This window comes from Maniola jurtina, chromosome 14 (assembly GCF_905333055.1).
Source record: "Maniola jurtina chromosome 14, ilManJurt1.1, whole genome shotgun sequence".
NCBI classification, from domain to species: Eukaryota; Metazoa; Arthropoda; class Insecta; order Lepidoptera; family Nymphalidae; genus Maniola; species Maniola jurtina.
In genome coordinates, this window is record NC_060042.1 from 2,637,324 (window position 1) to 2,648,833 (window position 11,510).

Consider the following 11,510-nt stretch of genomic DNA (forward strand, 5'->3'; position numbering starts at 1 on the left):
ATATTTTTTATTCATAATTTATATTATTTAAGCCTATCACAGTTTATTCACACATTTATTTTTAATTTCTTAAATTAACTAGTGTCTTATAATTATTATTATATCCAAATTTTTTCAATTGGTTTGTTTCCAACGTTTTCTATGATAGAAGTTGTTTTGTGTAGCAACTCATCTTGAATCGTTTCCATTGACCTGTAATTAAAATAAAATTAATGGCCGTTGGTTGTCCATGCGTAAGAGCATCTTCCGATTGAGTTGAAATGTGCAATAATTATTGCAGTTAACGCTTGTGTTTAAGTTTCTGACATAATACCATCAACATACAATAAGTGACGCCTAGTCACTTACCAATGCACGCCGGCAGTAAACTAGAGTGAGTGAACTCTCGGTTTGATCCTAAATCGACGATATTATGTCAAATAATAATTACTATGGTGACGTAAAATCAAACAAAAATAGGGCTACTTTAGGGTTACCTGCATCAAATGTACTAACATTTGACGCCTGCCAGTGACGTCGAAACCTCTACGTTTTGTTAGAAGTTTTCTCGTCGCCGTGAACTGTGACGCTAGGCATTGGATAGTTGATTAATAAAAATTAAAGCTTATAAGTACTGTTATTACTACTGTTATTAACTAAACTATACTATAACTATACTATTGGTACTATCCAACACTAGCTTCTCCTTTCAGCAAGGGTTGCCTGGTAGAGATTGCTCCAAGCAATAAGGCCGCCTTTGCACACAATTGTTTTTTCTGTTTTCTTCTTTCTGTGTTTGTGTTTATTTACATGTTTTTGTGTGCAATAAAGTGTTCTATCTATCTATCTTTCAATAATTGCATTGTACTCTTAGTTTTTTCAGTGTCCTAATAGTAGACTAGTCCGGTTCAGTTTGCCAGCTCCTCATTTATGAATCTAAAACTTTGTTTACCTGCTGGCATCTAATAGTTCCCAGTTCTCTTCTTTCAGTTGCATATATGCATCCACTACTTTTTTTTGAAAATCCAGAACTTCATACCTGCAAACAATTTAGATTAATTTAAGTCTAAATAATTAAATTAAAGCATGTGTTTCTTAAGTCATACATGGTGCTTTACATGCCCTTCGAAGGAAGTAGGAAAAGGACGCTACTTTTTATTCTAAATTTAAATGTCCATGGGTTATTTAAAAATCTAAATCCAAGGGAACGAAGTCATGAATAAGTCTAGTAAAATAATAAGTGTAATTTTTTACAGTGTGTCAGGTTTTTGAAAATACTAAATAATCAGGTGTTGTTAAACATACTCTAGCACTAAAATCCGATTAGACAGTTAATCTGGAAAGTTACATTAGCAACTAGGAATCAAACTTGGGTCACCTAATATTTACCTTTCATTCCCAAATCCATTTCTTTTCTGAGCATTCTCTAGTGACATATTAAGGAAGAATACTTTGTCTGGTTTGGGCAGACCTGCGTCTGGGGCTTTGCACCAATTCACATCTAGCCCTATAAAATAAATAAAAAATGTGTGTTAATGATGCAGTTCTGTAAATCTGCAGTCTGTTCATGTAAATGATAACAAAGTGTGGACTCGACTCACACCAGCAATACATCAGACTGCAATTACTTATACATTATAACATAATATTGTGAATTGAATATTAGAAAAGAGCAATCGCCGAGTTTCTTGCTGGTTCTTATTAGGGAGGACATTCTGAACCAGTGGTACATTCCTTGGCAATTCAAAAGCACTTGAAATGATTATTTAAATATAAAGTTGAACAGTGAAAACATTCAATAAATAAGACTTTCCTATAGTAAACCATATTATCTTAAACTTGGTGGACACACTATCATGACTAGACAGGTGTTTCAAGATCATGTTTTGTCAAAATGGCTAATTCTGTTGCCATTTCTGTTGTTCTATTGTTGTTGTAAATTGACAGGTCTAAATCTTTTGCTATCCCAGTCCGCAAGGAGCATTATGAAAGGGATAGCAATACATTTAGGCCTGTCATTTTAGTTTACAGATTGTACAATAGAGTTAGCCCTATAAATATACGCTTCACAAGACAGTGAAAATGTTGTACATAGTTAAGAGATGAGACAACAATTCTCACCTTTTGCAGCAGAAAAGGCAACACCTGAAAAGCAATATCTATCCACGATAACTGTGGTGCCACTTTCCAGCAATTTGATTAAATGGTTAGCTTTCTCCCAACGGTTGGCTGAGAACAGCAAGTGAATAGCTTCATCTGGTAATTCTTTCTGGAAAATCAATATGAACATATAAAATTCCAGGAATTTCAATACAGGAATACATGTGTGATAGAGAAATACAGCAAGTACAATGTAGTTGAATCTTGGATAGTTCCAAAATTCAGCTATTCCATTTACAGCTGTATTTTATATTTTTTTTTTAATATTTCTAGGCTATCTGCAATCAGTCATTTGTCGACTATAATCAGATTATATGAGTGCGTTACGGGTTTGGAGAAGGTCACTCCATCAAGAGACTCTTCTCATAGGGCTATCCCTGGCTTTATTGTTCACAAGTCAGTTCTTCTATTGTGGCTCGTGAATGTATTCACGAAATATATATTGTATTTTATATGTATGTAATTATTAAATTAGTATTATGTAATAATTTATCTCACAATTGAAATAACATTACAATCAGTGCATAATTTTAGGAAATCTTTTCAATTTCGTATAGACATTGCTAGCTGATGACTGCGACTTCGTCCATGTGGATTTAGATTTGTAAGAATCCAGTGGGAACTTGGATTTTCCAGGATAAAAAGTAGCCTATATTGTCACTTTCTAGCCTTTAACTATAAAATTACACCAATCTGTTGCTTCATTGTGGTGTGGGATTTTGAATTTTTTTTTTAATAATAATTACTTTTAACTTTTCTTTCTTCTGAGAAGCTTTAGCCTTTAGTTTAGTTTATTTTAAACATAAAACTTGGTTCAATTTTTGCTACATGCTAACTTACTTTTGATGTCAGATAACTGTTGATCACTTTTCCAATTTCTGAAGTCCTATTCGGGAAGTTTGTGTACTCAGCTGGTATTTCTTTACTACGAAGACTTTCAACTGATAAACATTAAAAAAGTACAAGTTTATTTATGGAAGCCAGCAATACTCTGTAAATTGAGGCCACAGTTAGTCAATACAGCTACTACTAATGTGACAAAACCAACTACTTTAAAGCTTAATAGCTTTACCTCACAGGTCAATTTCTAATTCGAAGTCTCTAAATTGGCTTAGATTTGGTCTGGTCTGAATTAAATGAAACAGCCGTGTAATCGTTACTTCCAACTGATTATCGCTTACTGATCATTTAGTGGATCATCACACGAACACCGTGAGACTGCATAATAGTTGAGGATTAAGAGTAGTAACCCAGGGCGCTTCCCATTCAAACATAGTTTGGTTAACATCAATCAACATCTAAATATCAACCGATCAAACTAAATGAACGTGGCTACAAAATTTCATTGAATTTGCAAAATTCAAATAAACTGTTTCTATGGAAGGGTTAAAAAGCGCGCTAAGGTTACTTCTTTTAACTTGTTAAAACCGCCACTCATCGCGCTTGGTGGTAAAGCGTTAAAAGATATCACTGGCACTCAACTTACCCAGCTTCTTGCATTGTGTAGTCTTGCCGGTCCTGTCCACACCTTCGATAACTACCAAAGCGCCGCGTTTCATAACCATTATGATTTATGATATTATATTGTTTGTTATCAAGAGATGGTTTGGTATTGATGAGTTATTAGTACTACTTAAAAATAATCAAGTTTATGTAAGATAGTAGTAGATACTTTAGTTTTAGTATTTATTAAAATTACTGTTTATTTTTCTAATTTTTAGCAAAGAGTATATATAAACACATTTTTAGTTTTTACTCATAAAGTCATAAACTGACATATTTTGACAGCATTAAGCAATTTGCCGCGCAAATTGGCGCACATCATAGACTTTTTCTCTCTCTCTTTCGTCTGGCTTTGCATTGATTAGCCAATGTCAAGTTTGTAGTTAATTATAAGTTAGTAAAACTATGTGTATAAGTATGGACTTCGCCTGTGGCGGCGCCCGCCGACATACACGCAGCGCCCCTCTAGAGCGCTTCCCAGTCAGTTCCACCCAGTGTTGCCAGTGGCAGATAGTCAATTGTAACACGAGACATCTCAAAATGTAACATTTTCACGAGAAAAGTAACATTTCCTTATTTTTCGTGGAAAATAAAAGTAATAAGGTACACAGGTTAATATGGCACTTTATTATACAAAAATTTAAACAGTTTTCTTGTCCCATTAGTTAGTTAAGCTTAAAAAGAATCGTAATAATAATTGTTGATTGAATAAATTGACTGCTAATCCTGAAAAAGAAAAACAAATCAATATGTAAAATAATAATATACCAACGGATTTAGAAATGTCTTTGAATAGCTATAACTTATTTTGTTAATCAATTTATAATAGTTACAAGTGTAAATTAAAAATTTATATCACCCCAACAAGTGAAGGTTACATTAACTAGAAAAGAGCTGATAACTTTCAAACGGCTGAACCGATTTTCTTTGATTATAGCTAAGAACACTCTCCATAAAGCCACCTTTCAAACAAAAAAACTAAATTAAAATCGGTTCATTAGTTTGAGAGCTACGATGCCATAGACAGATACACAGATACACACGTCAAACTTATAACACCCCTCTTTTTGGATCGGGGGTTAAAAAGATTAAAATCGTCTTATATCGGGCGATCTGGCAACACAGGACTGTTTGAGTTTGAGAGGCTACGCACTAGGTGGACTTTGTCTGTGTAGCGTTTGATGGCGCGCGTGTGGTGCCTTTTTGGAGCGTTTTTTTTTTGTTAAAAGTGGCTGGTTTTTGTGTTTCACTAGCGTTTTTGGTGCTAGAACCATGATGGAACTGACTGGGAAGCGCTCTAAAGGGGCGCCGTGTGTATGTCGGCGAGCGCCGGCACAGACGAAGTCCTTACTTATATAGTTTCCCTAACTTGAAAATATCTACAAACTTGACATAAGCTAATCTTTGTAAAGCCAGACGAGAGAATAAAAAAAAACGCACTAGGTAGGTACGCAGTGAAGAAAATTACGCGGGAATTTCAAATTCGTTTTGTTAACTGAACAATACTAGGCCGGTAGCTACCTAACTACTTACCTTGGTCTCAGCAAAGAGATCGATAGATTCGATAGCAAAACTCAAATTTTAGGTTACGCCGGCCGGTATCTACTCAGCTCGCTCTCATTCCTGTAAAGAAAACCGAAGTTACCTACAACAATAACTAAGTACTAAATAGCTACATGAACTTCTGGAAACTAATGTGACTTAATAATAAGATGACAGTCAATACAAAAACGAACTGCTTTCAGTTGCAAATACTATGACTTTGTTTTTGCATTACTGATTCCCTAATTAGTTAACTAGTTACTTACTAATTTACTTAAAACTACATTGTATACAACATTTACTTACCAAGCAAGTAGTGTTAGCAACACATATACACAGTCGATAAGGATAACGAACAAACCAATCACTTTCGAATTTTGACGAAATAAAGATACAATTTTTTTTGTACTTATATACCTACAATATCACTACCCCGCAAGGAATAACTTTCTTTTTTTTCTTTAAATCTGGCTTTACTCTGATTAGCCAATGTCAAGTTTGGGATATTTTCAAGTTATTGAATTTATACAAGTATGGACTCCGTCTGCGCCGGCGCCCGCCGACATACGCGCGGCGCCCCTTTGGAGCGCTTCCCAGTCAGTTCCACCACCAAAAAACACCAACTAACACAAAAACCAGCCACTCTAAAAAAAAAAAAAAAAAAAAAACACTCCAAACAAGCACAGCACGCGCGCCAGCAAACGCCATCACAGACGAAGTCCACGAATAACTTTATTATCCATGGACGTATTTTATCCAAAACAAAGTTGAGTCACAGAGAAAAACAAACAAAACACTTCTTTAATCACAGAGCAATTACAAAACAAAGTGAACTTAGACCAATAACTTAGAGAAAGTGAAATAAACTAACTATGAAACTAACACATGGGCCAATTACGACAAACGAAAACTGTTTTGATGCGTTCCGTTTCACGATTATTTTTGGTTTGCTGGGAAAAATTTGAATATTTTTATGAAGTCCTAAAAGTAACGTAAAGTAACATTTTGAGTCGTGTAACATGGAGGAAACATGAGGGGGTCAAAAGTAACGTAAAATGTTACAAAAGTAACATTCTGGCAACGCTGGTTCCACCACCAATTTAAACACCAGCAGAACACAAAATCCGGCCACTTCTAACAAAAAAACACTCCAAAAAGGCACAACACGCGTGCCAGCAAACGCCACCACAGACGAAGTCCCATCACAGACTTACCACCTACCTTATATGCCTCTTCTTATATATTCTGTGCTACACCTGCGGACTGCAGGACAGAATATATAAGAAGAGGACCGAACAGTAATTTCTATGGTCTAAAATCTAAATCAGCAAACGCGAGAGTGTAAAAGCACCAAAAGCGAATGATTACATATTTCATTCGTTCATTGATATCCTTCTTCATCTGTGGTTACAACACTCCACAACACAGATTAACCACAATTCGCGCAAAAAGCAAAAGTGACGTTTAAAACCGGAAGTACTTTCTTCAGAAAGAATTTAGAAATCAGGGATTCAAGTCGTCTTGCTTTATGTTCTTTGTTTTTATTTACTGTTCCGCATAATATTTCGAGTAAAACTAATTATCACACGATAAAATATGAAAAAAGGGTATAAAGTGACTGATGTGCAAAGAGTGAAGAAAATTGGAGTGGCCGCCGAGAACCTAAACGAACTTATTGAAAAATCGCGCAAAAAGTTAGGTGTAAGTATAATTGACGATTTCGTACAAATTGTTTGTTTTTAGCGCTTAATTATTATTTACAACAATTTACTGCTATTTATAAATTGCGGTTTAATTCATAAAAAGGTATTTTTGTCCTCGTGTGTTTAAAATAGGTCAAGGCTATGTCCCTTGACCTGATTCGGTAACCGTGACCTATTTTAATCCCTGTTACCAGTTTTTAATAATACCAGTATAGTGAAAGTTATAGTTTAATTCTTAAAAGGTGATTTTTTATACAATGTCCTGGATAAAATGTATAATACTCAATTGAAATTATGTCAAGGCCCATATTCCTTGACCTATTTCCGTGACCTAAATCTAATTCCCGTGGTCGTGTTTGCAGTTCAATGTCAGCTGCGCGGAGTGCCGGCTCTACGTGGCCGAAGACGGCACGCAAGTGGATGATGACGAGTACCTGAACACACTGCCTTCACAGACACTATTCATTTTATTGAAGGACACGGAAAAAATGGTAACTGGTATGTTTTATATTGTCACTTTCATCAATCAAAGACCAAAGGATCAAGTAGTATTATGATCAATACATCGCTGGCTCACTACTAAGCATGGGTCACCTGTCTTAATAAGATCTTATGCCATAGTCTGCCATGCTAGCCCAATGCAGATTAGCAGTACCAGATTCACACACCTTTGAGAACATTTTGGAGAACTTTCAGGCAGGCAGGTTCCTTTACCATTAAAGAAAGTGATATTTAATTGCTTACAAAATGTGCATAACTTGGAAAGTTTGAGGTACATTCCTAGGATCGATCCCAACGTCCTGAATAGGAAGCCATGTCTTAACCACTAGACCATCACCAATCTTTTCTCTTAAAAGCATAGTGTGTGGAAAATAAGTAGTCCAATCTGAACACATGTAAGTATACGACAATAGTATAGTAAAAATAAATTTATTTTATTAGAACCACCAACAGATCAGTTAAAAATTTTACATAATTTAAATCTTAGGTGCTAGATCAATGCATAATTCCATTTACAGGTGGCTACAGCTTGCAAATTCAGACAGATAGTCTTGCAACAGTTGTTGTGAGTTATTGTGAGGTTCTAAGATCAGGGTCTTAATTAATATCATTATAACCATCATGTCAGCAAAAAAAAAAGATTGATGAAGAAAAATTAGTCAGCATCAAAACTAACCTATTATGAGTTAGCTAATTACCTTTGAGTTAGATAAGCTTGATCCATTTTGCCCCCTTTTTTTTTTAAACAAACAATATGATGACATCCTCTTAGATAAAATTTAAAAGATAAGCTTAACTTAGTAACAAAAATTATTTTTATTTACTTGTTTTAGACTTTGACTACTACTACAGCATGATCCGCAAACACAAGAAAGATTACATTGATACTGGCATGGCCGCTAAGGATTTCCTCAGTTCAAACCTCAACGAAAAGTTCAAGGTTTTCCAGAGGTATATTGCAGCAGCCAATGATGCCAAAACAATGCTTAGTGAAAGGACACAAGACCCAGAATGGTTTGAAGGTAGGATTTTAAAACTTGTAAAACATGTCCTTTTATAAGTATCCATACACTATTATTTTGCTATACTACTGGGACCAAGTTCAATAAAGTCTCTGAGTCTATTTGGGTCATTTTATCCGTCCATACCTCTGTCAGAGCCTTATAACTTCTGAATTACTGAAATATTTATTCATTTAATAAATCCATTTTATTTCATAATTACTTAAAAGTTAAATAATTAGATGATGTCCACAATGTATGTGTGAAATTAGGCTTTTAAAAATCAGAACCAGAAAATCAGTTTCCACGGGGCTTAGTAGAACATAGCCTATGTCACTCTCATGACTAAACTATACCCATGCAAAAAATCACATCAAACTGTCACATCCATTGTGGTGTGATTGAAGACAGATAGATAGATGGACACACTAGCATAATGTTTCGCAATATTAGTATGAATCTTAATATTTAAAACATATCTTAGCTAGCACTATCAGCCATTATTTTTCTTGATTTGATTTGTTTTCCTTGATTTCAAAATTTTTAGGACTTGAGCCATCAGAAAAAACAAAAGAACAATCAATGTCCAAACGCGTCAAGGAGCGTATGAGGGGCTACTACTACAAGACCAAGTCAGCGTTACAGTCATCCGAGTTGTATGTTCATTCCAAAAACGGGCGGGGTAAAAAACTGATAGACCAGTTCCTATTAGACTTACGGAAAATCCTCGAAACTAATAAATATAATGAAGGCTATTTCAATAGAAAGGATAAAGTTATGAGTATTTGTAATGAAAATGGGTTATTTCAATGCGGGGGACTGTGGAACAAAAATAAGTGCAGTTATGAAGGTGACCATCTTATAAATCCATATAGGAGTCGAGAAGAAAGAATTATATTCCAAACTTGGAATTTAGATCATAAAATTGAGCTTTCTCGTTCAATCACCCCAAATATTTTAAAAGCAATCGAGAGAATTGCATATGGGGAAGTTAAATGTATATCTTGTGAGAGGGATTCAAGTGAGGGTTTCATTGAAACTGATAGATACTATTTGCAGATTTTCACTTGTCAGAATTTGAAATTGGTCCATATTGTGTGTCATTATAAAGGAAAACATGATGCTGAGTCTGATTTATATACTGTATGTGGAAAATGTTATGGTACTCAATGTATTGAAAGCTCCTAAGTGTAACGCACATCGGCAGAGCCGGCATCTATCTTGATAACAACTCAAACTAAGCATTATTTATTTCGGCATAAGGCCCGGTATGCGCCAAAGCAAAGTTGGGCGGAGATTTGTTCAGCAGATTTTGGATAGAAGACTTGATAACTTTTTACATCTTCATCATCTTTTACATAATCTGCTGAAAATATTGTTTCCGCTTAAGTGGACATCGGCCTTAAAGGTAATATCAGATGGTTCATTTGGAAGAAATGTTCACTTGAGATTTTGTTTGTCATGTTTGATTTATTTTGTGTTCAGATGTTTCATTGCGAGTGAAGAAATGGATAAAATGAACAGTCTGATATTGTCAAATGGCAGACGCAGACAGGCGCGCACCCGCCTTGTTTTGTTTTAAGTATACCAATTTCAACTGTATGTCAAAATACATAAAGCTGAGTTTTGGTAGTTGTCGAAAAGACTTCAGCTCTTAAGGCATTTAATTTTTAATGGGTTAAGTATGATGGCAATCTGTTTTCAGAGAGATTATGTTGCCTGCTATCCAATATTTGCGTTGGCATCCTCTTTAGTAGTTATTCAAATTATACAAATGCAGGTACTGTACTTGATAGAAAAACTTTTAACTTGTTGGCTAAACTTTTGAATTTTGCAAAAAAATATCTTCAACTGCCATAGTTAGTTAAAATTAACCAAAATATAACCAATTAATTTATAATAACCTACAAGTCAAAAGTTTTCCATTTCAAGATTAGATAGTTTATCTACTACTTAGTTAATTATACAAAGTTTATTATTATCAATGAAATCAATATTTACAATGTTATATTGAGAGGATTAAATTATATTTATATATTTTTTGACCTTCTAACTTTTTCTGACTCTACGCTTAATATAAAATATACTCTTGCTATATAATTAAGTTAGATTTTTTTACAATTCAATAAGTTGTCTAATGCATTCCAGTTTAATTTAGTAAAATCCACTTAAATTAATTATATCTACTATTAGGTATCTACATATATATTTTTATACTAAGTAATTTGTATTTTAGTTGTTTTTCTTTTCCTAAATAGGAAAGCTCCAAAGTTGTGTAAACATCATTGGAACCCCATATTTATGTCGCAGCGAAATGGCGCCCGCGAGATGTTAAAACGAAAACTCAATTAGACCATTTCACTAAACAAATATAGTTGGCCGTATCCCTCAGGGATATGCCATTTCGCTGCCACATATATATAATATCATTGTAATAAAATATATATCTTGTCTTATCTAATATATAAATAATCATGCAACATTAAGAAACAATTTATTAAATAAAATACATCAAAGGTTATGCAAAATGTGTTCACACATAATTCTTGATAAATCATGAACTATCAGTGTTCATCAACAGTGTTCATATTTTTTACTTGTTTACTTCAATACACTACACTTTAAATGTCAGTAAAACTTAATAGCTGTAAAGATCACTGTAGGAGGGGTTGGTTCGAGCAAATTATGGCAATTGCTTAATTCCAATATGCTGGAAACAACACAGTCCAGAGTTCGACCACGGGCACGCACCACTATCTTTTCAAAGTAACGTGAATTTTTAAGCAATTTAGTATATTTATTGCCTTTAATGGTGAAGAAAAACATCGTGAGTAAACCTGCATGCCTGACAGTTCTCCATAATGTTCACAAAGGTGTGCCGATTCACACTGGGCAAGCGTGGTGGACCCCTTCTTATTCTGAGAGGATATTCGTGATCGGTAGTGGGCGATGGATTGAGATGATGTGTCCATATTCCATGATCGCCCAAGGTAGGTATACTTACCATATAAGTATTAAAATAATGTAGCCTTCAAAGTAGTGATTGTATGAATGTATGTTAATTGATTAATATAAAATTAAATTTTTCTATTCCATAATTGATCTCCTCTACCCTTTTAGT

The 11,510-nt window shown here is 34.4% G+C and overlaps 2 protein-coding genes across 2 annotated transcripts; one reads left to right on the forward strand and one right to left on the reverse strand.

Moving 5' to 3' along the window:
- Window positions 1–11: 11 nt before the first annotated feature.
- On the reverse strand, window positions 12–3,917 carry LOC123871979 (thymidylate kinase). The gene is made up of 6 exons (XM_045916070.1): window positions 3,626–3,917; window positions 2,980–3,080; window positions 2,101–2,248; window positions 1,369–1,486; window positions 932–1,018; window positions 12–192 (listed from the first exon to the last, which is right to left on the reverse strand). Exons 1-6 carry the CDS (start codon window positions 3,702–3,704, stop codon window positions 99–101), a joined length of 627 nt encoding a protein of 208 aa, XP_045772026.1. The 5' UTR covers window positions 3,705–3,917; the 3' UTR covers window positions 12–98.
- A 2,730-nt stretch (window positions 3,918–6,647) lies between these two features.
- LOC123871976 (DNA fragmentation factor subunit beta) lies at window positions 6,648–10,024 on the forward strand. Its single transcript, XM_045916067.1, has 4 exons — window positions 6,648–6,885; window positions 7,250–7,385; window positions 8,222–8,410; window positions 8,937–10,024. The coding sequence occupies exons 1-4, from the start codon at window positions 6,781–6,783 to the stop codon at window positions 9,575–9,577; spliced, it is 1,071 nt and encodes a 356-aa protein (XP_045772023.1). The 5' UTR covers window positions 6,648–6,780; the 3' UTR covers window positions 9,578–10,024.
- The last annotated feature ends 1,486 nt before the right edge of the window (window positions 10,025–11,510 follow it).